Below are 27,083 nucleotides of genomic sequence, written 5' to 3'. Positions count from 1 at the left end.
TTCTTAAATCATGTTTTTTATTTACAGTATATTGTTTGCAAGAAAGGATAACGAACTTTCCAAAATTATCTCTAATCATTCACTGGATTATAGGGGACAAAAACAGAAGCTAATTTGTGACTTAGCACTTGACAATAATGTTGGATTAATAAGCATCCAAAATAATTTTACTATTTTTAAAAAAAATTCTCCCATATATATTTATCTTGCCCCTTTTGAGTAGCTCCTGAACTGTGCACCTTTCCTCAGCCAAGAGAGCAGGTAAGTGACTTACTGCCAGGTCTCTTCCCAGATCATTCTTTTGGTGTTAGGTGAACAACAGGAAATTAGTATTACTCACATTCCATGTGAGAAAATACCGGTATATCAGAGATCCCAAATAATGACTAGAAACTATAAACACCAGTGCCGGCATATCAGAGATCCCCAAATACAAACCCGCATTCTATCAGTCCAAGGTGTAGTGTCTTGTCAAATACTGAAATGCAGTATTGGTGTGTATCACCACAGACTGTAGTTCAAATCCCAGAAGCAACATACAAAATGTACCCTTAAGTTCTATGAGCTCAGTGAATCAGATCAAATAGATATCTATTTATTTCTCCCTTTTTCAAAATGATTAGTGCTCCTAATTTACTTATCTATGCACATTTCTGTCTGAAGCTCCCCGGTGGGTGAAGGCCCCAAGTTTAATATATTTCTTAATGCTAAAGGGATCAAGGGATATGGGGAAAAAGCGGGAACAGGGTACTGAGTTAAACGATCAGCCATGATCATTTTGAATGGCGGACTAGGTCCGTAGGGCCGAATGGCCTACTCTTGCTCCTATTTTCTATGTTTCCATGTCTCAGGAGGTCTCAATGACGGCAGTACTGGGGAAGCTAAAACTGGTTTCACTGTGCCAGGCTTGGAAAAGAGAACACCAGCTTAAACTCCCACTCCTGATTGCTAGCCAGTGACCGTTGATGGAAACTGCATATGTCTGGACATTGGGTGAGGACAAGATAAGGCATCAGGGGAGAAAATGGGGTGGGGTGGGGAACGATCAGTCTAATTAACATAAATGGAGTTATTGATTTATAACCGTCATTGGAACATGATCTGGGAACAGGAGAATGAATAAAGACTGTTCAGACCACCCCCACATCATTTAGATCCTCTTGCAGGACCTGTCCTGACCAGTTTTCAGTTCTCTTCTCCTTGTGCCTTATGAACACCCCTATACTTCCTGTTACATCAGCAATTGGTCCATTTCCTTTCTAAATGCTTGGAGTTTGCGTTTGCTGCACTAGATGGCAGCCTATTTCATAAATTAACAATATTACTGCTGCACTCTCACTGCAGTGACAGGTCTGAGTCCTGCAGTCCTGGTTCCAGCCAAGCAGTATCCCATTTTATACTGCTTAGCAGGAAGTGCATTGCTCCTGTGCAGGAGTTCACGCATGGTTACATGCACGCACAGAGCTCTCTCCCAGTGGTTAAGTTCAAGGCCCCAAAATTCCTGGATTGGGGGAGGGTGGAAAAGGAGTCCACCACCTGGAAGGACCAGGAATTTGGGGTAGAACGCAGTTCTGATGGGATTCTGCCTTAAATTCCAGTGGGTGGAGGAAGAGGGCAAGTTTTCTGCCCACCCCTTACATCAAGGGGGCATGCCTGTGGGAATTCTGGGCTAGCCCAGGAATTCCGCCTTTACCCTCTTATAAGGTTTCAACAAACTCCCACCAGCTGAGAACTAACCTGAGTTCCATTGAGTACCTTGGAAAGGCCCCAGCAGGTCCCTAGAGAAAGTTAGTTGATCCCAGAGAGGATTGATTACTTTTAAAATGTCAGCAAATTGATCCCTTTGGAGCTAACTACTAAACTACAGTCACGTTGCCTTCAGCCTGGGATGGGGCTCGGAGTTCCCTGTGTGACGCTCCGACATAAACCAGCGGACTGGCGAGGGTGCTGCTGAAGTGCGCTCACAGGAACGGGTGGTCCGCTATCATTATTTAAATGAGCCCAACCCTGGGATTTGGGATGGCATTTGATGTCTGCTTCCTGTGCAGGTGGGGGTTCTGCTCTGCCACACTTCCACTAGCGGAGAGGGACTCCTAGAATTCTGGCCCTGAAATGTTTTGAACGCATGGGTGGCAGTGTCTAATCATAACTCCAGATAGATTAAAAAGCTCCTGGGATGTCTAAGGGACATTTTTTAAACCTGGTTTGACACAAACATTGGAGTAATGCTCCATCCAGTGTCAAACCAAAGTGTTGTCCCCCTTACAGGGAGTCTCACACCATTTCTCTTTGGAGTGGAATTGGACCTTGATCCTGACTCTATATTTATTCTGTAATTTTAGTGTTGGTACAAAGCAGAAACGGCTTTGCAGCAATGCTAAACCTGCAGATAAGGGCCCCCTTAGTGCTGAAGAATTGAGCAACAACTGACCTTGCGACTGCTTTAGTTTTTAAATCATGTCCACTGCCTCTGCACAAAATACCTCATCATATCCATTTAATCAACGGAGCCAGTTGTTTAGGACAAATGTTGGCACAGTTCTCTCTATAAGCGAAGGCTCCTGTCTATCAAACAAATCCCACAATTGACTGGCCTATTTCAAAACCAGACCAATTCACTGCATGCATATATCATGGCCTTGCACCAATGTGCAACTGTACATTTTTCCACATTAAGTGGCATCTGCCACTTCTTAGTCCATCTACTTGCAGACGGTTTTGAATGGCATCACTCTCCTCAACTTTGGTCACGGGATGATACTGTTTTTGAAGGCAATAGTATAAAGCCTGTAATTTCCACACACAATGGCTCCAGTAAATTCCAGAATGCTTTAATGTGTTATGTATCTAATTGGAACTCAGAAGTAACCAAATATTCTCTTCCTGGACCTGCTGGTCCTTCATAGTTCAAACAAAAGCACAACTAGCTCCATGTTGTTCCATTCAACTAAATTTGTTGACTGAAGTTTATTTAAATTAAAAATGGTACTTTTTTATATCGCAAACATAAAATCATGCAGGAAGTTTGCTAAATAAATAACAAATTCAAAGAAGGAAAAGCTGCAGGAGGATATAAAGTATTCCTCCCTTTTTTAAGTTGCTTTAAAATGGTATCTGTTACCTGTTATGATATTGTTAATTCAATTGGATATCTTTCACATAAGGGGCCTGCCATTTCAGATGCATCCAAGAGTGAGACCTCTTATTTCCGAGCCAATTCCTGTGAGACCAGCCTGGAGGCTGAGCTGGAAACTATTAATAAACACTGAGTACACAGCTGTACCTAGCTAATATTAGAACACTTTGGCATAGGTGCTTCCAGACTGGCCTGAAGGCTGGTCTATAGGGTCAATTGCCACAAACATAAATGGAGCTTCTTTGGGATATTCATAGGCTGCCCCATAAAGCACATCACTGGAGCGACACAGGATCCATGCAAAGACTGAAAATAGCAAGTTTCCGAGGCAGGGTGAAAAACGTAATTAAATTGACGTAATTTCCGAACATAGGAACATAATAGTAAAGTTATAGAAATTTTTTTTACTAATCTGACACTAGTTACCAAAAAAAAATCTTAAACTTTATGCACAGCACAACATATACCCCACACCTTTAATATTTTTGAATCTGGGGAGACAGGGAATATTTTGTGCTAAAACTTCTCCTTCCAGATTTTCCTTTTCCATTAACTAAAGTTATTTATGTTGTTGGATAATGTTCTAACATTAATGCAATAAATCCATTCTATATGCATCTTTACACTATCCAACAATCATTTACAAGTGAGAAAATCTAATGGACTGGATCTTGCTGGAGTGGGCATCCCGCGCGCGGCATGCGCTGTTAGACTTTTTTCTGCACCTGTCAGCTCAAAAACTATTTGTGCTGTAACTTGCTGGAAGTACGAGCTGATAACGGCATGGCAAAGGCAACGGGGGCATCGGGGACCTTAGTGAACGGTGAGACCAACAGTGTATGTCCTTAACCAATGAGCTTTAAGGATTGAGAAAGAAACAGAGGAACGATTGAGAAGGAGGGTGAATTAGAGTCAAATCAGGTAGAGAAACAGAAATAAAAAGAGGGAAAGAAAGACTGGATTAAAAGAAAGAGAAAAAAGAGGCAGAAAGGAAAAGTAAGAAAATTAATTTAAAAATTAAAAATTGGACATTTTAAAAATCTCTAACATGCAGGATTGAGATTGATCAGTTTAGATTGTCCCCATTCTGGGCCAGAGAGGTTGATTGGCATTGCATTAACAATTATTATGTCGTTAAAAAGGTACTTACGCTCTTAATTACCAGACTTTACTTTCTGCGGCATGTTTGATGGGCAATAAATGTGCAAATCCAGCAAGTTCTTAAAATTAACAGGGAGGCTAAGGCCGAGATGCAGCTTGTGCGAAGCAAACGTCGGAGCATAAATCGACCAGCAAGTTCTGGAGATGATCAACTCACGGCAAATGTCTTAATCCATCCAACTTGCTGGCTGATCTGCACATTAATATCAGCGTGTGTCGTTAACACACCGTTATTTTTCCAGCAAGATCCGGCCCAATATCAATGTTGGCCATGCAGAGGCAAGCAGGCTGCAGCAGGCATGCTCGTTAACATAGCCCAGGCACAGCTAACCTGGGAACAACCTATTAATGGAGCCAGTTACAAGGAAGCCACAGCCCAGGCCTGATGGTACGGCACAGGTAGACTAGATGTATGCTGTTAATGCAGGCTGGTTACAAACCAGGATAGAGTCTTGTAAATGCTACAGATTGTTTAAACAGATGTAATATTGCCGATGTTTTTGAAACTATAAAAATAAACCACTTAGGGCAAAAGGGATAATCTCCCTTCTCTATATGCAACAAGCCAGCACAAATGGGTTAATTTTCTCCATTTGAAACATGTCTAGATTTACTACATAGAATTTACAGCGCAGAAACAGGTCATTTGGACCAAATGGCTTATGCCGGCGTTTAGGCTCCACACGAGCCTCCTCCCACCCATTTCATCTAATCCTATCAAATATCCATCTATTCCCTCCTCCCTCATGTGCTTATTCCCCTCAACTACTCCTTGTGGTAGCAAGTTCCACATTCTTACCACTCTTTGGGTAAAGAAGTTTCTCCTGAATTCCCTATTGGATTTATTGGTGACTATCTTATATTTACGGCCTCTGGTTCTGGTCTCCCCCACAAGTGGAAACTTCTTCTCCACATCTACCCTATCAAACTCCTTCATAATTTTAAAGTGTGGTCTAACCCAAGGTTCGATACAAGTTTAACATAACTTATCTGCTTTTCAATTCTATCCCTCTAGAAATGAATCCTAGTGCTTTGTTTGCTTTTTTTAAAATGGACTTATTAACCTGATACTTTTAGTGATTTGTGTATCTGTACTCCTAGATCCCTTTGCTCCTCCATCTCATTTAGACTTATTATCCAAGCAGTATGTGGCCTCCTTATTTTTCCTACTAAAATGTAACATCTCACACTTATCTATATTGAAATTCAATTGTCAATTACGCCCATTCTGCAAGTTTATTAATATCCTTGTATTTTGTTGTAGTCCTCCTCAGTATTAACAATAACCCCCAAGTTGGTGTTGTCCGCAAAATTTTTAAATTGTACTTCCGATTCTTAAGTCCAAATTGCTTATGTAAATTATGAACAACAGTGGTCCCAGCACCGATCCCTGTGGAACACCACTTCCCACCTTGTGCCAGTCTGAGTAGCTACCCTTAACTCCTACTCTCTATTTTCTGTTCTGTAGCCAGCTTGCTGTCCATTTGTCCTTTTATCTACTAAAACTATTTTACAAAAATCATTTTTTTTTATCTTAAAAAGAAATCCTTTACATCGAGCTCTGTCCTGTAACTTGGGGTGTTACAGATCATCTTCCTTTACATCCATGAAAAGGGTACTTATATTTCCATCCTTCCACTCGATCATGATCTCTCCAGGTTTGGGTGAGATTTTTGGAGAAGAACTCGGTACCGAGTTCATGGAAATGTAAGCCTGGTTGGTCTGTAACATCTGGTCTGTCTCTGCAGAGTTGTCAGCTTCAGCTGCATACTGCATCATTGCCTTCTTTATTGACGCTTTCTCTGTTGCATTCTTGTCCTCTGCTTCATTCAGTGCCTTGATCTTTCGCTTCCTATAATAGCAAAGGGATAAAAGAGACTGGTGGGTATTGGCCAAGTGTATAAAACATGAATGAGAAAAGCCCTTCAAGCTTATTCTCTTTGGGTCCAATGTGAACAGTTTTCATCTCTGTATTGCCAACTGAATCATATAACTTTCTGGTTTCCTTTTACACGACGCTGCTCCCTCACATCAAACGATTGAGTTACAAAATATGTCAGAAGAAGCTGGGGCTCTTTAGCCTTGACAGAAGGTGACTGAGAAGGCACCTTATAGTGGTATACAAAATGGTAAATTATATGGATAAGGTTAATCTGGAGCACCACTTCAAGTTATGCCAGAATACTAGATCAAGGGGCATAGATCAAGCTGGTGAAAGGAAAGTTTGGGACAGATATCAGAAAGAACTTCTTCACACAAAGAGTGATGATCACTTGGGCTGGTCTTCCAGAGAGGGCAGTGAACATGAAAAACTTGGACTCCTGAAAGAGTCCGTTACAGGATATAATGGACAGGACATATCATTCACTTCTTTCAATAAGAATCAATTTAAATTATTTCGCTTATTACTCATAGTTAGAACATATGGCCACTTTTGTCCCTCTTTTGTGAGTCCTTTGAGGATACATTGTCTACTTCCTGTAACTGCCATCCTTACCCCTTCTTTCCAACAGCAACAAATTGCATTTATATAACCTGTTAAACTTGGAAAAACATCCCAAGGAGCTTCACGGAGGCGCAATCAGACAAAAATGGACTCCGAGACAAAGGACATATTAGGAGGGGTGACCAAAGGCTTGCTCAAAGAGATGGGTTTTAAGGAGAGTCTTAAAGGAGGAGAGAGAAGTGGAGAGACAGAGGGGTGTAGGGAAGGAATTCCAGAGCGTGGGACCTAGATGGCTGAAGGCACCATTGGAAATGGTGGGGTGAAGGAAGGGAAGGATACACACGAGGTCAGAGTCAGAGGAGCGGAGAAGTTGGGGGGCACTGTAGGGCTGGAAGAGTGACAGAGATAGGGAGGGCCAAGGTTATGAAGTGATTTAAACATAAGGATGAGAATTTTAAATTGGAGGCCTTGGGATACTGGAAGCCAACATAGGTGAACAAGGACAGGGTGATGGGTGAGTGGGAGCTGGTGTGGAAACGGACACCAGGAGCAGAGTCTTGGGTGAGCTGAAGCTTATGGAGGATAGGATGCCAGCCAGCAGAGCGTTGGAATAGTCGAGTCTGGATGTGATAAAGGCATGGATGAGAGTTTCAGTGGCAGGTGGGCTGAGGCAGGGGTGAAAGTAGGCGTTATTACGGAGGTGGAAGTAAGCATTCTTTGTGACGGGGAATATATGGGTTGGAAGCCCAGCTTCGAGTCGAATAGAATGCTGGCATTGTAAACAGTCTGATTCAGCCTCATTTAGTGGGTGGGGGAGTGTCTCCCATTGCAGGGAGATGCCACAGCCCCACCTAATGCAAGTCAGATCAGCAGCTGAGCACAGCAGGTTTTAATCGGTGTCCAAACCTGCTACATGATAATGCCACAGCATCACTCAACTTTTAAAGAAATATTTGCCTACTATGAACGCATCAACTAATCTTTTACTGTAACATCCTAATATTACAATTTACAATCAACAATGTTTTTCTTTTCATCTCCGACATCCTTTTTAGCATCTATTGTTTTGGTTTAATGCATTTTCTAATCTCGCTCCTTCTCTGTGTCCTTAAAAATCTGTTAAAAATGTTGTATCTTTTGTTTATGCTTTTTAACTTCCTCTTAGTGATTTATGTCTAGATTTTGATATCAACATTTTTATACAGATGGGGGAAGAGAAAAGCAATGAATAAACAGGACAATTTGCTGGTGAACCTGCTTAATAGAACCTCGTGACGTTGAGCTTGAGTATCGCGGCCTAAAAGATTATTATTTGCAATATGCACCCTTCAGAATGAACATCTTTCAACTACAAATATATTTTACTGTAGAAATCAGAAATGTGTGGAAAGTTTTACAAAATGTCACTCAATACATTAGGAAGAAAACTGCAAAGTCTGACTTACTTGTTTGCCCTAGAGCTTAATGCCAGAATGAGGAATCCCAGGAACAGTGCCACGAATGCAAGCACTAATATAGAATAGTTCCATTTAGTGGCTGTAAGAGATAGAGGAATTTCAATCAAATTATACAAGCATAGCTGGTAATCTGCTCAATGGAATCACTGTTTGTTGCATGTGGTACCTGGAGACAAAGAAATCTCTAAAGTCTGACCAGCAGAAATGTCTAGCTTTAGTAGGTCTTTAGTACAATGCCTTGGCTGAGGGATGACCATATGGTCAAGCACTGTCAATTCTGCTCAGTAACAGGCCACTGACGTTCCTGAAGAACCGCCCACGGTGGCCATCCCTCAAATTTTCCTTTCCTCATTTATGAGAAAACGCCTGGCCTGCATTCTCCACAATCCACTGACATCAGGATATCATCAGGTGGAAATTGTGGTGCACCAGTTGGTGCCTCTCGACCCCAAAGCATTTTGTGGTGCATTTCCAAGACACTGCACTATCACAAAATCCTTTAAAACGCTGTTGATGAATACTGTACCATAAACCACACCAGAATCTTGAAAGTACAAATAAAAAGAAGAAAAGTGCAAATGCTGGAAATATTATGTAGGTCTGCCAGCATCTGAAAAGAGAAAAATAGGTTAACACATTGGGTGCAGACCTTTCATCAGAGCTGGAAGGTAAGAGAGCTCCTTAATAGGACTGAACAAAATGAAGAAGAGAAGAAAGAGAGCAGATGGAAGTCAAAGGTTAGTTCGGCCACAGAGAAACAGTTGGAATGGCTACAAACAGGTTTTTTGTTAAATTTGAAAGAAGTGAAAACCAATGGATGATACACAGGCATTAAAGGAAAAAAGGGGCATGAAAACAGCCAAGTAAAGTGGAAACAATACATGGGAAAGAAGCAACAACAAAGCCTTTTCTGTTCTATTCCATCTTTCCACCCACTCCCCCTCCATCTTGTTCATTCTATTGAGAGACTAACTTACCTTCCAGGTTTTAGTTCTGATGAGGGTACTACACTCAAAACATTAACCTGTCCTCTCTCTGTCAGATGCTGCTGAACCTTCATGTGCATTTCTAGCATTATCAGAACCCTGAAATCCTATAAATAGGATTTGCTGAGACCCATGCACGGCAGCCCCACATTCACAGTAATATCTACAACAGCCAGCAGTGGAAGTGTTTGAAAGCAAGAAAATAAGAGGTTTGAGGAGCACAAAAGGATACATGGCCCAACAAACCTCCGTTTTTTTGATTGAGTCCCATCTACTATCTGCAGTAGTGTAGCGATTATGTTACTGGACTAATAATCTAGAGGGTGTAAATTCAAATCCTACCATAGCAGTTTGTGGACTTAAATTAATTTTCAAAATAAAATCTGGAAATAAAAATCTGGTATCAGTAAAAGTGACCATGAAGCGGTCAGATTGTTGTAAAAACCCAACTGGTTCATTAATGGGAAGGAAACCTGCCGTCCTTACCCAGTGTGGCCTATACGTGACTCCAGTCCCACACCAATGTGGTTGACTCTTAACTGCCCTCTGAAGTGGCCTAGCAAACAGGCCCACCATTGCCTTCTCAGGGAAAATAGAGATTGACAATAAATACTGCCCTTGCCCACGACACCCAAATCCCCAGAATTAATTTTTTTAAATTCCCACAATCCCTTCTCTCATGAGATGCTCTCACAGATGCCTCATTTATATTTTTTGTTTCCACGGCCTTCTTTGGTAACTCATTCCATGATTAAAGCCATCCTGATTGACGCCTCTTACTCCTAACTTTTAACATATTACCCCTCATTTCTCTTGTCTCTCATAGCTTATGACTTTAACTAACATTTGCAATTGTAGAATAATTTTGTGTCAAACAGCTCAGCTTCCAATGAATTGACATTTCACACAAATATGCATGTGTCAGCTAAGAATATCATCAGTAAATAGCAGGCAGACTGGAGAATTCTGTAGTAATTATCCCTGATCTGGAGCCAAGATTCACTTTATAAAGTAGCATTGATTATCCATCAAGGAAACCTCATTGGGCCTACTTAAAGAACTGAACAACAACTCGAGATCAGCATCCAGAGCACAATCGATTTTTGGCCAGGGGTGACAAGAAAAACTGGAATCTGAAGTTTAAAAGGAAAGGAAATGCTGGAAATATAAAGCCATCTTTAAAGAGAAGAGACAGGTTAACGATTCTGATGAGGGGGTCTCCACTTGAAAAGTTAACCCTGCTTTCCTCTTGCAGATGTTAACTAACCTGCTGTGTATTTCCTGCCCATTGTATTTTAGCAATCTCCAATTAGCCTGATGGACACGCTCACTAATGATGCCCCCGGCAGACCAGCAAATCACATCCACTCTCATGAAAGGATGTTCCACAGCTGCTGCAGAAAACCCGTTCACTGCAAGATAATCTTTTTATCAATAAATATTGGTTAAATATTTAACCTGGAGATGGGAGACAAGGGGGGGAGGGGAATTGGTGAATACTTTGAACTTGGAGTGACTGGACATGCCAATTAACTATTCTTTATAGATCAGTTATACCACAGGGTGACCGCTGTGCATGGAACCATTCTCCATTATGGAGTTGACTCCTTCAGGAGAGGAAGAGAGATGGGAGTAAATTTGTGAGAAAAGGAGGGGCAAATGAACCCTTCATTTTAAATCTCTCTAGTGTTAGCAGGGAAGGTTGGCTGACATTAAAGTTTAACCAACGTTAGATGCCTCTGAGTGGAATTCTGTGCTTGTCTCCAAGCACTTGTGTGCAGAGATCCATTTGCACTGGGCAGAGAAGTGACATGAAGCCAGCGGTATAACTTAGATCTGCCGGCCCTGAGACGCTCTCAGCTGGTGCCATTCTCAGACCAGTTAACTATTGCAGACCTTAACTTCTCGGTTTTAGAAATTGTAGATCTGATCAGGAATATTCCTCCTTTAATTTTTCAAGTGACCTTGAAGTCTGAGCCACCAAACATTAACAATATTACATCGTTCATCAGCTTGTAATGTACAAGGTCTGTCCACACAATCCTACGCTTTTTAATCAAATGATATACAAAAATAAAGAAAAATCAAGTACAACACGTACGGTCCTCTATCAGATTAGATGTTTGTTTCATTGTGGTAGTTTCTTCCTCTTGCGTTTTGTTCTGACTCCCATCGCTGTCGGCCCTATCCTGGGTTTCTTCAAATTCTGCTAACACTTGAGTCTTTGCTGATGTTATCCGTGGGTTTTATGTTCAGTGAAATGTGAAATTAGAAAATATTCATTAGAGTTTTATCTTTATACAGAGTCTAAAAGCCACAACCTCTCCCTTTGCAAACCAATTACAACTGTATGTCAGTGGTAGCACTCTTGCCTCTGAGTCAGAAGGTTGTGGGTGCAAGTCCCACTCTAGAAACCGGAGAAGAAAATCTAAGCTGAGACTCCAGTGCAGTACTGAGGGAGTGCTGCATGGTTGGAGGTGCCATCTTTCCGAGGAGACATTAAACTGAGGCCCCGTCTGCCCTCTCAGGTGGTAGTAAAGGATCCCGTGGCACTATTTCAAACAAGAGCAGGGGAGTTCTCCCCGGTGTCCTAACCAATGTTTATTTCTCAACCAACATCACTAAAACAGATTATCTGGTCATTATCGCATTGCTGTTTGTGGAACCTTGCTATGTGCAAATTGGCTACTGTGTTTTCTACATTATAACAGTGACTATACTTCAAAAAGTACTTCATTGACTCTAAAGCATTTTGGGATGTTCTAAGGTTGTGAAAGGCGCTATATAAATGCAAATCTTTCTTTTTTAACAACTGCCCAGAATCTGAATGGACAATTCCCTCAAGGGTTCCGTTCATGAGTGCACCATCCAGTGTGGAACAGAGAAGCCCCAGGTTCGATTCCCAGCCTGTGTTAAGTGGTGTTACTATTGGCCTCAGCACCACTAGGCTAGCAATAAGAGAGATAAAAAAATCATAATCCCCTTGGATGAGAACACAATTTTAAAAGGGTGGCAAGATGGCAGCGGGGGAGGGGGGTGATTTGCGGGCGCCAAACCCGGAAGGCAAGTCGGTGATCTGATCGCAACCCTAATGAGGCCAATTAAAGCCTCTTCCGGGTTTCGCGCCTGGCAGCCAGCCTGACTGAGGTGGTGAGGGGAGAAAGAGAGAGAGAGAGACTTTATTGGCCATTGCGAGAGAGAGTGGTGGGGGGGGGGGGTTAAACAAAGATCGGAGTGGGGGGGGGAGAAGACATCGTACATCAGAAGGGAGGAGGTTTGCAGAAGACATTGGACATTGGAATTGGGGGTGTGCAGAAGACATCGAATATTGGCGGGGGGGAGAAAACGTCGGACATTGGAAGGGGGGTGTGTAGAAGACATCGGACATTGTGGGGGGAGACGACATCGGACATCGGAGCAAGGGGCACAGGTGACATAGTTTGCAAGGTATGTTTATTTATTTCTTTACAATAGGAAATGTAATTTTATTTGATTTATTAACTTTATTTTTCACTGATCCAGCCCTTCCAGTCCGGCTTCACCAGCCGTGAATCGGAAGCCGTGGGAAAGCCGCCCAAGTAAGTTCAAAATCGTTTTAAGTGGCCAATATGGCAAAAATTAAGTACCTTAAGTACCTCAATAAGGTACATTTGCTTGTTTAAATATCGTCCTGCTGGCTTTAATTGCCGGTGGGACTTCCGAGTTCGGGAATGGCGTGCACACCCAGATGACTCTGGGTCATGCGCATTCTTCAGCGAGTTGGAGCCGGGAATCCTACCCGCTTCAGATTTCTCCGATTTTCTTTGCCCCCCGAACCCACCCGGACTTTCATTTTAAAATTGAGCCCATGGTGACATTCACTGTCCAAGCTCACACGTTAAAAATGGTCATCTGGGCGAGGCACCAGGGAACTGTCTGCTAGTGGAACCACACAGCAGTGAGAAACATACAAGATTCTGAGGGGACTCGATAGGGTAGATGCTGAGAGGATGTTACTCCTCATGGGGGAATCTAAAACTCGGGGGCTTAGTCTCAGAATAAGGGGTCGCCCATGTAAGACGGAAATCAGGAGGAATTTCTTCTCCCACAGGGTCGTGAATCTTTGGAATTCTTTACCCCAAAAAGCTGTGGAGGCTGAGTCATTGAATACATTCAAGGCTGAGTTAGACAAATTTTTGATCAGCAAGGGAGTCAAAGGATATGGGGAAAGGGCGGGAAAATGGAGTTGAGGTAAAAATCAGATCAGCCATGATCTCATTAAATGGCGGAGCAGGCTCGAGGGGCCGAATGGCCTACTCCTGCTCCTATCTCTTATGGTCTTATAGAATCAACATCTTCAGGAGCGGAGGTGGCGGGAGGTGAAGAAAAGGAGATACAAATGGAAGGGAAAATCAACGCGGATCTGGCAGATGCCCTGTCCTTTGCTTGTAAGCCACTTTATAACCACAGAGATTGCTTTAAACTATGCTCGTCAGCACAGCTATGAAGGAGCACATTTTCAACTTGTGTATTATTGGCTTAAAACTCATGCTTCCGTTTCATCTTTTGGAGCGGTGGGGCATGATTTTTAATGAAAGCCGGGAACCCAGCAGGCAGGTAGATGTTTGCGGGGGAACCAGGAAGTGAAATGAGTGCGTCGTAATCTGCATTCGCAACTCAATTGGAGGTAATTATTTTTGCTTCCGGGTTTCCCGTGCCACAGCCAGCCAAATTGACAGGCCAGCTACCTGTCAGGATGGAAAGGAGCCGTGAATCGGAGAGGGGGGTAGGGGGAAGAGATCGTGGGCCAAGGACGACATGTGGGGTGGGGGGGGGAAGGGAGTCTTGGGAGAAGATCGGGGGCAGGGAGATGATCGGATTGGCAGTCAGATGAAAAGTCGGAGATGGGAGGAGGTCTACCATCCGAGGGGGGGTGGGGGGCGGGGGCCGTTCACGGGGCTCCAATCGCACCAGGTGAGCTTGTTGGGCCTGGATGAAACACTCATGCTCCTCTGGGCCCACAAGCAGTGCAATAAAGGCACTCACCTCATGGATCCTGCCCTTCTCGCCTGCTTTCACCTGACGAGAATCAGAAACGACGGGAAACCCATGCAGGTGATCTTAAATTTGCTTCAGCTTTCGAATCCGCAAAAAATTAAGTACCTCAACTATTTCAATGAGGTACATTGCCCTTTTAACGTTGGAGCCAAGTTGCGGTCCCACTTTGAAAAACTGTTATTTTTATCTCCCACCCACCCCCAAACCACCCGTTCTTTAGGGTTGAAATTACCCCCATGGTCTTTCTGCAGTTTCTTGGTTCTTGCTGGATTCTGAAAGTTGTTGAGATGAAAGAGCTCCATAAGCATTCGACTTACATATGATTTACTGCCTGAGGGGTACAGCTCAAGTCAATATTTTGTTACCAAGGATAACTAGACGTTGGATTGTAAGCATTCACTGTGCCTGACACTATTTAAGCAGGTTAAGGAGGGCTGGTAAGAGCTCTAATGAATTGTATATTATAACTCAAAGCAGCCTTCTACTCTGATATCAGTCGGTATTTTAAAACTGGATTATGTAAATATATTTGACGAGTGACTTTTAGCCTGTGACATCTCTGCTTTGTTCCCAGTTATCCGAAGTGGAGCATGGTATCGGAGCACAAAAGTACATTTAATCCGGTTGCAGGACTGCCAAGTGGAATCATTTCTAGTGCCCGAGTCCATGCAGATTTCAGATCATAAGGGATACAATCTGCTTACAGAAACTGTGCTCGAGCCATTGAATCATAAAATGGTACAAAGAACCTTAAACAGTAACAAATATCACAATCCCATCACCTTCAGCACAAACAGAAGGTTGAACATTTAAATTGCCATCTTGTACAGAACCACTCATGATCATTTGATCCCAATTTTCACCCAATGTAACAAGAAGTTGGTCAATTGACTGTTATGCAGGTAGAAAGGACTATAATATAAAATATCTGAATTCCCTTGCTGAGTAGCTCACGGTCCATTCCGCTTTCTCGTTCTTACCCTGATGGGCCTTTTGGCACAGGCTTGTACCATTTGTTGACCTCCACTTGGTACTTTTCTTTTTTTCTTTGGAAATAAACACCGTACTCCCATTGCCAGTCAGATACCAGGACATGTCCACATGGACAAGTCGGCGGTTGATGCAGTTCCACGTTAGACTCGTCACATTTTCACAAGTTGCAGTTTGAACATTGAGAGCCTGACCTACAGAAAGACATCTTTTGGTCCCTTGATTGAAAAGCCAGTTTTGTTTCCACACCCAGTCTTGGAGTAATGAATCAGGGTTGCACTTGTCTGTCAGCACTCGAACGCTTTCCAAAGTGGCTTTCAAGCATTGATTGTCAGAACTTTTTATTATAAATACTTCCACTCCTGTAAATATTAAGTACAAGCTTAAAAAGAATTATAATCTTTATGATGTAAACCGCAGATCACTTGGGTTGGAAAAAGAAACTGAGCATGATTTTTTTTCTTCAACACAAGAGCATAAGTCTAAATGATTCACCTCTCTCGCTTCAGAAAGCTTAATGTTATTCCAGCCCATGACATCCTAGCCTACAATGCCACTGCTTCTTGGGACAGAATTCTGGTATTGGAACAGTTGAGGGAATAGAAGATGGGAAAGAACCCAGGGGGTTTCCACCCTCTTGATCAGCCACCGCAAATTCTAAGGGAGGCAGTTGGATGCTTCTCTGTCCGCCCCTCTGACTGATGTTTCGACCCCAGTTTGAGGGAATGTCTGGGGACATTCCCAGGCTACACCAGAAATCCCTCTAGATATGCTGCTGTAAGGTCCACCTACGCCAGCAGAGAGCAGACGTCAGTGGCATTTTGGGCCACATGTGGATCCCACCGAGAAAATTTCCAACAGCAATCAATCCCAGAGGGATTTATTGCCATTCCAAGGTGGGGTGGGCATCCCTGTAGTACCACTACTGGCATAGGTGCCCACCCTATTATGGTAATGACCCCTTGCCAAGGATTTGGGACAGGGTGATGGACAAGCCAAAGCAGCAGGTGAAGTTCTGCCCCACTGCATTCTCCATGGAAATGGTGCCACCAGAATTTCTATCATCTATTTATTTCCATTAACGTTATGTGACATAACAGATAAAGCTGGAGGTTAATTCGTACTCCAGCAACCCTCACAATTAAACATTTTAACAATAATCACTGTTCCAATTTATATAGCACTAGGGTTCGAACAATCTCAGCTCTTTTCAATAAGGATAGGACTTCATTACATATAACTGGCAGAGTGTGCGAGCTAATGAAACAGGTTCAGCTGATAAATGAAAATCTGGCTAATGGAAGAGCCTCCTGGTGAAGCAGTGACCAGAGCCCCTTTAATTTGATGGCATCCCAAAGCCAACTTCTGCAGCATGAGAAAATAGATTCTGCTGTAAATCCATCCAGGGTTTGGTGATCTCAAAATAATAAATATTTTTAAAATACTGTATAAAAACAGCACTAAACTGGTGGCTACTGTTTAGAAAAATTGTTCATTTTAAATTGTTTTACAAGATTTTAGCCTCTGAGTTCCCAAGATTATCTGTCTGCAGCATTGGCTGCTACCTAACATCTAGGCGTCTCACCTAATTTTTTTCACTCAGCCAGGCAGCAATGTGTCAAGTGTTAGGTAACTAGTACTAGGTACACCAATACCTGGTGTTGTGAGTCGGAATGCTGTCAACAGACACCAATCTTCTAAACTCCATTGATAACTAGTTTGTTAATCCTCATGTATTTCATACCTTGGACACTTACCTGCTGAAAGGCACTCAGAGTTTCTGCAAAGATATCTGATTAAGGAACTGAGATCAGTGGGGCTCCATAATCCCCCTGCATTTCACACCTACATATCATCAGGGATTAGAAGGTTGATGTCACTGACAACATTTGGAATCAGAACACCAGCTATCGATAAATACACCAGACATTCCTTCCAATACAGTTACAATCAGGAAACTGTCTGGGGAAGGAAAACAAGGTGAAAAGTGGTAGGAGAGAAACACAGAGCACTAGGGGAATGACACTCTATGGTTCCAGTGAAGGTAGCGTGGTCACTGATTTTGCTGTCAAAATAACAGTGAGGCTAATGTCGCTCGCCATTATTTAAGTGTAAATGAATGGTACAGCAACTTCAGGCAAAGGGCCGACGCGCAGTTAAATGCCAAATCCCAAAAGTTGCTGTCCGAGTTGTGCTGTTCCACCATTAGCTTCGCAAAAACGGCGTCCCGCTACTGGCTCACCGCTGAAATGCGTTGAACGGCGTAAAGGTGCTGTATTTGCGCGGTGGATACAAACTAAATTCGCCACAGAAGGTTAAGTCTTGTCATTACAAGCGCAAGTACCCTTTTAATGACGTAATTACTGTTAATTACTGCCAATCAACCTCTCTGGAACTGAAAATTAACTATTACAAGTGTGGAGTCTCATTCCCTCAAATATTAATTGTTGTTGGAGATTTTAAAAAATGTCAAATTTAAAATGTTAAAAACATTTTTTTACTTTTCCTTTCTGTCTATTTTTTCTCTCTCTTAATCCAATCTTTCTTTCCCTCTTTATTTCTCATTTGACATTGAAATCACCCATTACACTTCCTTCTCCGTCGTTCCTGTGTTTATTTCACAATCCTTCAATCTGATTGGTTATGGAGATACCCAATTGCTTGCCCTGTTCACCCAGGTCCCAGACGCCCTGTTTCCCTCGCTGCGACATTATCAGCTCGCACTTTCAGCAACTTGCTATGCAAAAATTTAAAAACCTAAACACGCAAGGGCAAGTTTAACTAACCGTTAGATGCCCTGCCGCAGCAAAATCTGGGCCATATATCCCTTACTGTAAAACACTTATGCACTAAAAGGAGGTGCTTACCTCCATTTTGAGAGCATCTTCCACATGGTGGAATAATGAGGCAACAGATCAGGTGAGGGAATCCAGAGACAATGGTCTCAAAACAAAAATCACAAAAGTATTTCCTACTAGTTTGCTCACCTTTTTAAAATGATTATGAAGTTATTACAAATAAATTGTAGACTTTTTCAAATTCATTTTAAATATACTTCATGTCAAAATTGATCATTCACAGCTGTTCAAGTTATTCTTGTTTTTGGTCAATAGACTAAACAAAGCCTTATGGTTTCAGGGGCTCAGTGGCACTTCAACATGCTATGCCACAGAGACGTAGGGTTTACAGCTGCCATCCCCATGCATTGAGTTACCAATCTAAGCAGCGTCATTATGTCAAGTCTTCAAGCAGAAGCCAGGCATTTTCTCAGGAACACCAGAAGGGCATTTAACCCAACCTACTTCCGTACCTTCTAACACCACTTTCAGAGCATCACTGGTGAAGGCCTGGGACAAGGTTATCTGCTTATTTGTTGGCCATAATTGTGTGTGACATGGGGCATTAATAGAAAGAGACGGTTTGGTGGCAGCATGCATTGGAGCGTCAACACACAATGCCAGCAGTGGTGGAATGTGGGTCTGATGCCCTGTTCTGCTGAGTTCCCAGTCTTCCTGCACTCATTGGAGGCAAGCACTTCCTAGAGAAGATGAAGAGTCAGCTCTATACTCCTCTTGGTGACAGCAGAAGAGCAGCAACAGCAAAGACCTGGAAGCAGATCACCGTGGGGGAGAGGTGGAGGAGAAAGGGCTTAGAAGGCAATATTTTTTCAAGGATTAAAATGAAAAGGATAAAATAGGAGGGGAAAGCTTTAAAAACAGAGGTTCACCTTTCAAAAAAAAGCACCATTGTTTTTTACTGCTCCAAGGGATAACTGACATGAAAGGCTGTGCCCGCAGATCCATAAAAGCTCCATGTTAGAGAGACTGCTGAACTCTTTATCTTAGGGTGTGGTTATACTGTAATTTTGCCTTGACGCAAAGCAGTTTCCAGTGTGAATTGGTGTAAAAAGTAACAGTTTAATTCATGACTCAGATCCTGATCTGACATCAGAGCACACTAAATCTAACTCAAGCAGCCTATCTCACATTTCGAGTTTACGCCGGCTGACGTAAAATTCCAGTCCGCTGCACGATCTGGCAGGTCAACTGGGTCACCTGGGAAATTTTAAAATTTTGTATGGAATCTTTTCAACGTTGGGATACAGTGGACACTCCGGCCCATGTTTTGCCAGCATTAAAAATTAGCTTCTGGGGAATGGAGCTCTGTGCAAGTGTTAGAGACTGAGATCAATCTGCAGTATAATAAAGGTCAGCTAATTGTGCAATGCAGCCAGCAGATCTCAGTAACTGAAGTACAACCACAGCATGAACTTCTAAGACATTTATGAACGTAAGCAACTCAGAAGTGAAAGACTTTAGTTGTGTAACTAGATATTGGATTACTAAGCCGACTTTAAATGGACAAATGTGTCAATGATCTGTCACAGTATGAAGTGGGTGGGTACATTTGTTCCTCTTTCGTGATTAAAATAAAACAAAGTCAAATATGTTTTAAGGTAGATCGGTATAATTCATTTGCAGCAAATAACCACCACGTCCCTGTCCCTCTGGAATTCTCTTCCAAAATCATTTTTTCTTGCTACTTCTCTCGCTGTTCTCAAAAGCCGCCTAAAAAGGGAATTGTATACATACACGTGAAAAGAAACATTTTGCTGGGCTATGGGAAAAGAGCGGGGGAGTGGGACTAATTGAATAGCTCTTTTAAAGAGCCGGCACAGGCACGATGGGCTGAATGGCCTCCTTCTGTGCCGAAAGATTCTAAGGGATACCTCATTCATCTGTCCGAGCCTTCGCCATCCCCCCAAAATTACACCTGTTTCTCCCTGTTGTCCTCCTCTGGAGCGCCTGAGGTAAGGTGAGCGGACCTGGTTGGAGTTCGGGGCGGAGCATCGGATTGGATAAAGAGCGAGGGGCTTCAGGGAGAGAGGTGAGAAGATCAAAAGTGACGTCAGTTAGAAGAGAAGGAGCTGATTGGCTGGTAGCTGGTGAGTGTTTCTTTTTCTGGTGAGTGTCTTTTTTTTAAGTCTTTCGTTTATTTCCAGTTAAGTTCAGTTAATGTAATAAATCGAGGCATGGCCGGTCAGCTCAGACCCGTCGAGTGCACATCCTGTGCCATGTGGGAACTCCAGGATGCTTCCCATGCCCTGGACAACCAGAGGTGCAGGAAGTGTCGTCAGCTGGAGGAGCTCGAGCTCCGGATTTCGGAGCTTGAGCAACAGCTGGCGTCACTGCAGTGCATCCGCCAGGCTGAGGGTTTTGTGGATAGCATGTTTCAGGAGGTGGTCACCCCGCAGCTTAAGAGAGTGCAGACAGAGAGGGACTGGGTGACCGCCAGACAGACAAGGAGGACCAGGCAGGTACTGCAGGAGTCCCCTGAAGGTGTCTCACTCTCTAACCAGTATTCAATTCTGAATACTGGTGGGGGAGAGGGTTTCTCTGGGGAGTGCAGCCAGAGCCAAGACCATAGCACCAAGGGTGGCTCAACTGTACAGGGGAGGAGGAGAAACGTCAGGAGAGCAATTGTGATAGGGGATTCTATAGTTAGGGGAGCAGACAGGCGTTTCTGTGGCCGCAGACATGATTCCAGCTTGGTAAGTTGCCTCCCTGGTGTCAGGGTCAAGGATGTCACTGAGCGGCTGCAGAACATTCTGGGAGGGGAAGGTGAACAGCCTGAGGTCGTGGTCCATATCGGTACCAACGACATAAGTAGAAAGAGGGATGAGGTCCTGCAGGCAGATTTTAAGGAGTTAGAAAAGAGATTAACAAGCAGGACCTCAAAGGTAGTAATCTCCAGATTACTCCCAGTGCCATGCACTAGTGAGTATAGAAATAGGAAGATAGAGCAGATAAATGCGTGGCTGGAGAGATGGTGCAGGAGGGAGGGCTTTAGATTGCTGGGGCATTGGGACTGGTTCTGGGGAGGTGGGACCTGTACAAACCAGATGGGTTGCATCTCAACAGGGCCGGGACCAATATTCTTGTGGTGAGGTTTGCTGTTGAGGAGGGTTTAAACTAGTTTGGCAGGGGGATAGGAACCTGAGTGTAGATCCAGGTGGGACAGAATCACAACTGGAGATGGAAGGCAGAAAATTAGTAAGTGAGTTTGGAAGGCAGAGGAAACAAAGGTTAGAAAATAAACAACAAGGGAGTTTGGCAATGCTTAAAGGTATATACCTCAATGCAAGGAGTATAGTGAATAAGGCAGATGAGCTGAGAGCACAGATAGACACATGGCAGTACGATATCTTAGCTATTACAGAAACATGGCTTAAAGAGGGGCAGGAATGGCAGCTCAACGTTCCTGGTTACAATGCTTTCAGACAAGATAGAGAGGGGGATAAAAAAGGAGGATGGGGTGGCAATTTTGGTTAAATAAACAATTACAACTGTGAGGAGGGATGATATGTTGGAAGGATCATCAAATGAGGCCATATGGGTTGAGCTAAGGAACAAAAAAGGGGCTGTCACACTACTGGGAGTGCCCTATAGACCCCCAAACAGTCAGAGGGAGATAGAAGAGCAAATATGTGGGCAAATTTCTGAGAAGTGCAAAAACAATAGGGCAGTAACAGTAGGGGATTTCAACTACCCTAATATTAACTGGGATACAGTGTGAAGGGTATAGAGGGCGCAAAATTCTTCAATTGCATTCAGGAGAACTTTTTTAGCCCAACAAGACAGGGGGCAGTTCTGGATTTAGTTTTAGGAAATGAAGCTGGGCAGGTAGAAGGAGTAGCAGTGGGAGAGCATTTTGGTGGTAGTGATCATAATTCAGTTAGTTTTAGCATAGTTATGGAAAAGGACAAAGATAGAACAGGAGTTAAAGTTCTCAACTGGGGAAAGGCCAATCTTACTAAGCTGAGAAGTGATTTAGCAAAAATGGACTCGAAACAGCTACTTGAAGGTAAAACAATGTCAGAGCAGTGGGAGGCATTCAAGGGGAAGATTCAAGGGGTTCAGAGTAAACATATTCCCACAAAGATAAAGGGTGGGACTGGAGTCCCCTGGATGTCAAGGAACATACAGGGTAAGATAAGGCAGAAAAGGAAAGCTTACGTCAGACATCGAGAACTCAATTCTACAGAAAGCCCAGAGGAGTATAGAAAGTGCAGGGGTGAAAATAAAAAGGAAATTAGGAAAGCAAAGAGAGGGCATGAAAAAAATACTGACAAGTAAAATCAAGGAAAACCCAAAGATGTTTTATAAATATGTTAAGAGCTAGAGGATAACTAAGGAAAGAGTAGGGCTTATTTGAGACCGAAAAGATAACCTACGTGTGGAGGCGGAAGATGTTGGTATGGTTCTTAATGAATACTTTGCGTCTGTCTTCACAAAAGAGAGGGACGATACAGACATTATAGTTAAGAAGGAGGAGTGTGAAATATTGAATGGGATAAACATAGTGAGAGAGGAAGTATTAAGGGGATTAGCATCTTTGAAAGTAGATAAATCACCAGGGCCGGATGAAATGTATCCCAGGCTGTTAAAAGAAGCAAGGGAGGAAATAATGCAGGCTCTGAACATCATTTTCCGATCCTCCCTGGCTACAGGCGTGGTGCCGGAGGATTGGAGGATTGCTAATGTTGTACCGTTATTTAAAAAGGGAGCGAGGGATAGACTGAGTAATTACAGGCCAATCAGTCTAATATCGATGGTGAGCAAATTATTGGAATCAATTCTGAGGACAGGATAAACCGTCACTTAGAAAGGCACGGAGTAATCAAGGATAGTAAGCATGAATTTGTTAAGGGAAGGTCATGTCTGACTAACTTGATTGAATTTTTCGAGGAGGTAACAAGGACGGTAGATGAGGGTAGTGCATTTGATGTAGTCTACATGGATTTTAGCAAGGTCTTTGACAAGGTCCCACATGGCAGACTGGTCAAAAAAGTACAAGCCAAGGGAAAGTGGCAAGTTGGATCCAAAATTGGCTCAGTGGTAGGAAGCAATGGGTAATGGTTGACGGGTGTTTTTGTGACTGGAAGGATGTTTCCAGTGGGGTTCCGCAGGGCTCAGTACTAGGTATCTTGCTTTTTGTGATATATATTAATGATTTGGACTTAAATATAGGGGGCATGATTAAAAAGTTTGCAGATGATACAAAAATTGGCCATGTGGTTGATAGTGAGGAGGAAAGCCATAGCCTGCAGGAAGAAAAGTGGCAAATGGAATTTAATCCAGAGAAATGTGAGGTAATGCATTTGGGGAGGGCAAACAAGGCAAGGGAATACACAATAAATGGGAGGATACTGAGAGGTGTAGAGGAAATGAGGGACCTTGGAGTGCATGTCCACAGATCCCTGAAGGTAGCAGGACAGGTAGATAAGGTGGTTAAGAAGGCATGTGGAATTTTTTCCTTTATTAGCCGAGGCATAGAATATAAGAGCAGGGAGGTTATGTTGGGACTGTATAAAACACTAGTTAGGCCACACCTTGAGTACTGCGCACAGTTCTGGTCACCACATTACAGGAAAGATGTGATTGCACTGGAGAGGGTACAGAGGAGATTTATGAGGATTTTGCCAGGACTGGAGAATTTTAGCTATGAGGAAAGATTGGATAGGCTGGGGTTGTTTTCCTTGGAACAGAGGAGGCTGAGGGGTGATTCGAGATGTACAAAATTATGAGGGGCCTAGATAGAGTGGATAGGAAGGACCTATTTCCCTTGGCAGAGGGGTCAATAACCAGGGAGGATAGATTGAAAGTGATTGGTAGAAGGATTAAAGGGGAGCTGAGGAAAACTTTTTTCACCCAGAGAGTGGTGGGGGTCTGGAACTCACTGCCTGAAAGGGTGGTAGAGGCAGAAACCCTCAACTCATTTAAAAAGTATCTGGATGTGTATTTGAAGTGCTGTAACCTACATGGCTACGGACCAAGTGCTGGAAAGTGGGATTAGGCTCATTTTCGGCCTGCACGGACACAATGGGCCAAATGGTCTCCTTGTGTGCTGTAAATATTCTATGATTTCTATGATTCCTCTGCACCTGTAAGCTACTCTAAGATATCATTTCCATATGAGGCACAGTATATAGATGTAAATTGTTGTTAAATGTTTCAGAACACCCCCCTCTTCAAGTATTCAGCAGTCTTTACCTTGCAGCAGCACACATAGAATGAGCCAACCAAAAGGCTCTCTCTTCAACCCATACATTTTTTCTTAATCGCACAGAATGTGCAAACTCCAGTGTATCGAGACCTGTAGGAAAAAAGATAAAATGGATCTCAATCTCAGAAATTCGTATATATCCCGCAATCCTTCTCATAATAAAAAAGTGATGTATTTAATCAAAGTAATGGAGAGATGGGTATGAACCAAAGCCATAGCCGGCTGATAAATTTATTTAGCTAAAGCTGTAACTTTTGATAAACCAATGAAGCATTATCGTAATCTATTGGTAAACATATGAACCAAAACTATAATTTCTTGGTAAATAAAGCACTAATAAGATAATTTGTTGTTAAACTAATTTGCATACCAACACCCCATAAACAGCAATGAGATGAATGGTCAGTTTATCTTTTTTTGTGATGTAGGTTGAGGGAGATGTGTTGGCTAGGACACAGGGAGTATTCCCTCCTCTTCAAACAGTGCCATGGGATATTGAACCTCCACCTTGGCTTAAAGACTTGTTCAAAGGGCAGCATCTCTGACAATACACTACTTCTTCAGGCCTGCATTGGATTGCCAGTCTAGATTGTGCACTCAAATCCTGCTGTGGGACATGAAGCCACAAGTCATTGACCCAGAGGTGAGAGTGCTATCAACTGCACTAAACTGGCACATATTAGAATAAAATATCATATCAGTTCTTAAGTACAATTGAACCATTTGGTATTAAAAATTCCCTTTCAATTATATCCTTCTACTTGTCAGCTCTGAAAGCTACCCATTTATTCTATGGCACTTTTTAATACAGGCCATAGGGAGAATTTTGTGGCCAGCTTGCACCCTCGTGCAGTTTAAAATAAAACAATCACATGCATGCAGGAGTAATTTGTTTTCAAAACTCTTCAGCCAATCCTCACATAACTAGCAAGGCAAAACCATGTGCCGGGACTGTCAACTGGCCACGGAAAAGAATAGACACGGGAGATGGCAGCCGTGTTTTATGGAGCATAGAGTTCAGGACTGAAGCCTGCATCCTTACTTAAAGCCCAGTGAACTTCCAAACTCGGAGTTCGTTCTGGAGCGAGACAGAGATGAGTCAAAGGCAACTCAGATTTTAAGTGCACTGATTGAGTTTGCATCATTTAGTTTTCCAAGAGAACCTTAGATTCAGCAATCAGGACTTGAATCAGACATTTACCAATATTAAACACTAAACAGGAGAGGCCTGAACTTTGAGTCAGGAGACCAGTCTCCTTCCCATTTCTATTAAAGACCAAACTCTGCTGAAGTTCACAAGACAAAAGGATAATAAACAATCTGAATTCCACAAAACATCTACATTTACTTTGAGACAGTGAATAAATTCAGTTAAGCAAGTTCCTTTTAATTTAAAACATAGATCATAGAAAACTGGGAATTTAGACTTTTGTACAGCTAAGTATTTTGCACAGTTAAGTATTTACAGTTTTCATATTTTAGTATTTAAGGATTAGTTAAGTACTGAAATAAGTGCCAAAGTCACAATTAATGCCACTATTTATAACCTGTGCATTTTAAACAATTGGCTAAAATAATTCAATATTGGGTGCAAGATTTTACAATGTTACTCATAAATCTGGATGCTGTATACATTTGTTTTGATAATGGTTTTGTGGGACAATCTGTCCTTTGTACTCTCTGGCTTGTACTAAACGCTGTGTTACAACAAGCCACTATTGTATTTAATTACCCAGCCTTTGTTTCCATAGGAAGTAATAGGAGAAAATCCAGATTTTAGATTAATGCACTAAAATACTTTATGTAATTAACTTTTATATGTCAACGTGCGAAACACAACATAGCTTTCCTTTCAGATGAAAGAGATTTACAGGGTATTGCTAGCACAGCCGGATGTATTTTAAAATTCACTTTCAGGATTGCCATCTTTTCTCTTGTTTACATGGGTTGTGTCCTTTGTGAATGCTGCAACAGAGATATTTACACATGTCGAAAGTGAAATATATAAAGATTTGAAAGACGTCCATCACACTGCAGGTGTCGCATATACAAATTTCAACTTCACACTTTTAAAAAAAACTAAAAGGAAAGAGAGCCAGTCATTTCCTGCTGTTTTCTTTGAAACTTTAATTGACGTCAGGCTTTGCTTAAGAGCAATTAACTTCTAACTGACCTTAGGAAGGCACAGAAATTATATCGCGTGGCCTTAAAATAATATGCCAGTTACACATAGCTGCACATTAGCAGTAGAATAAATTAATAATAAAGCACTGTGCATTACACCTCAATGCTTCTATCCTTATAAAATAGAGTATGCCCCAACTTATCATAAGTAACACCAAGGGAGATTCACTGCTTTAAAAAAAATACTTTACTATGGTGCTGCCAAAATATGTGGAAGAATTCATACCTCACATTGATAAAATTAAACTAGTGCCTTCTTTAGGATACTTTGAAAGACATCAACACAAAGCAAATTCAATTATTGTGTCCTTCTCATGACACATAGATCAAAGTAATAGTGGAATGTGTTCTTATATTAGCACATTATCCATACTGCCCCATTGTATGGTTCACTGACATACCGTTCTAATAGTACGATATATATTTCAGCAGGTAGGAAAATTAATATGTATCAAATTCATGGGGAGCAAGGGTCTTGACTAATCTGTGTAAAACTAACAGGAACAAAGTCAAAAATGTGACCTCCAACTCCGTTGTAACCATGAGGTTAATGACACCTCCCAAACCATCAATCCCACTTTCATGTATCCTTCAAATTGCTTCAAAACTTTCCAGTGACT

The 27,083-nt window shown here is 42.4% G+C and overlaps 1 protein-coding gene across 1 annotated transcript; it reads right to left on the bottom strand.

Moving 5' to 3' along the window:
• Positions 1-5: 5 nt before the first annotated feature.
• Positions 6-24,328, bottom strand: LOC137301789 (uncharacterized). Its single transcript, XM_067971422.1, has 5 exons — positions 24,267-24,328; positions 15,204-15,575; positions 11,288-11,413; positions 8,189-8,279; positions 6-6,149 (listed from the first exon to the last, which is right to left on the bottom strand). The coding sequence occupies exons 1-5, from the start codon at positions 24,322-24,324 to the stop codon at positions 5,879-5,881; spliced, it is 918 nt and encodes a 305-aa protein (XP_067827523.1). The 5' UTR covers positions 24,325-24,328; the 3' UTR covers positions 6-5,878.
• Between the last annotated feature and the right edge of the window lie 2,755 nt (positions 24,329-27,083).

Source organism: Heptranchias perlo, chromosome 34, assembly GCF_035084215.1.
Source record: "Heptranchias perlo isolate sHepPer1 chromosome 34, sHepPer1.hap1, whole genome shotgun sequence".
Taxonomy (NCBI): domain Eukaryota; kingdom Metazoa; phylum Chordata; class Chondrichthyes; order Hexanchiformes; family Hexanchidae; genus Heptranchias; species Heptranchias perlo.
This window is presented reverse-complemented; position numbering and strand designations above follow the sequence as displayed.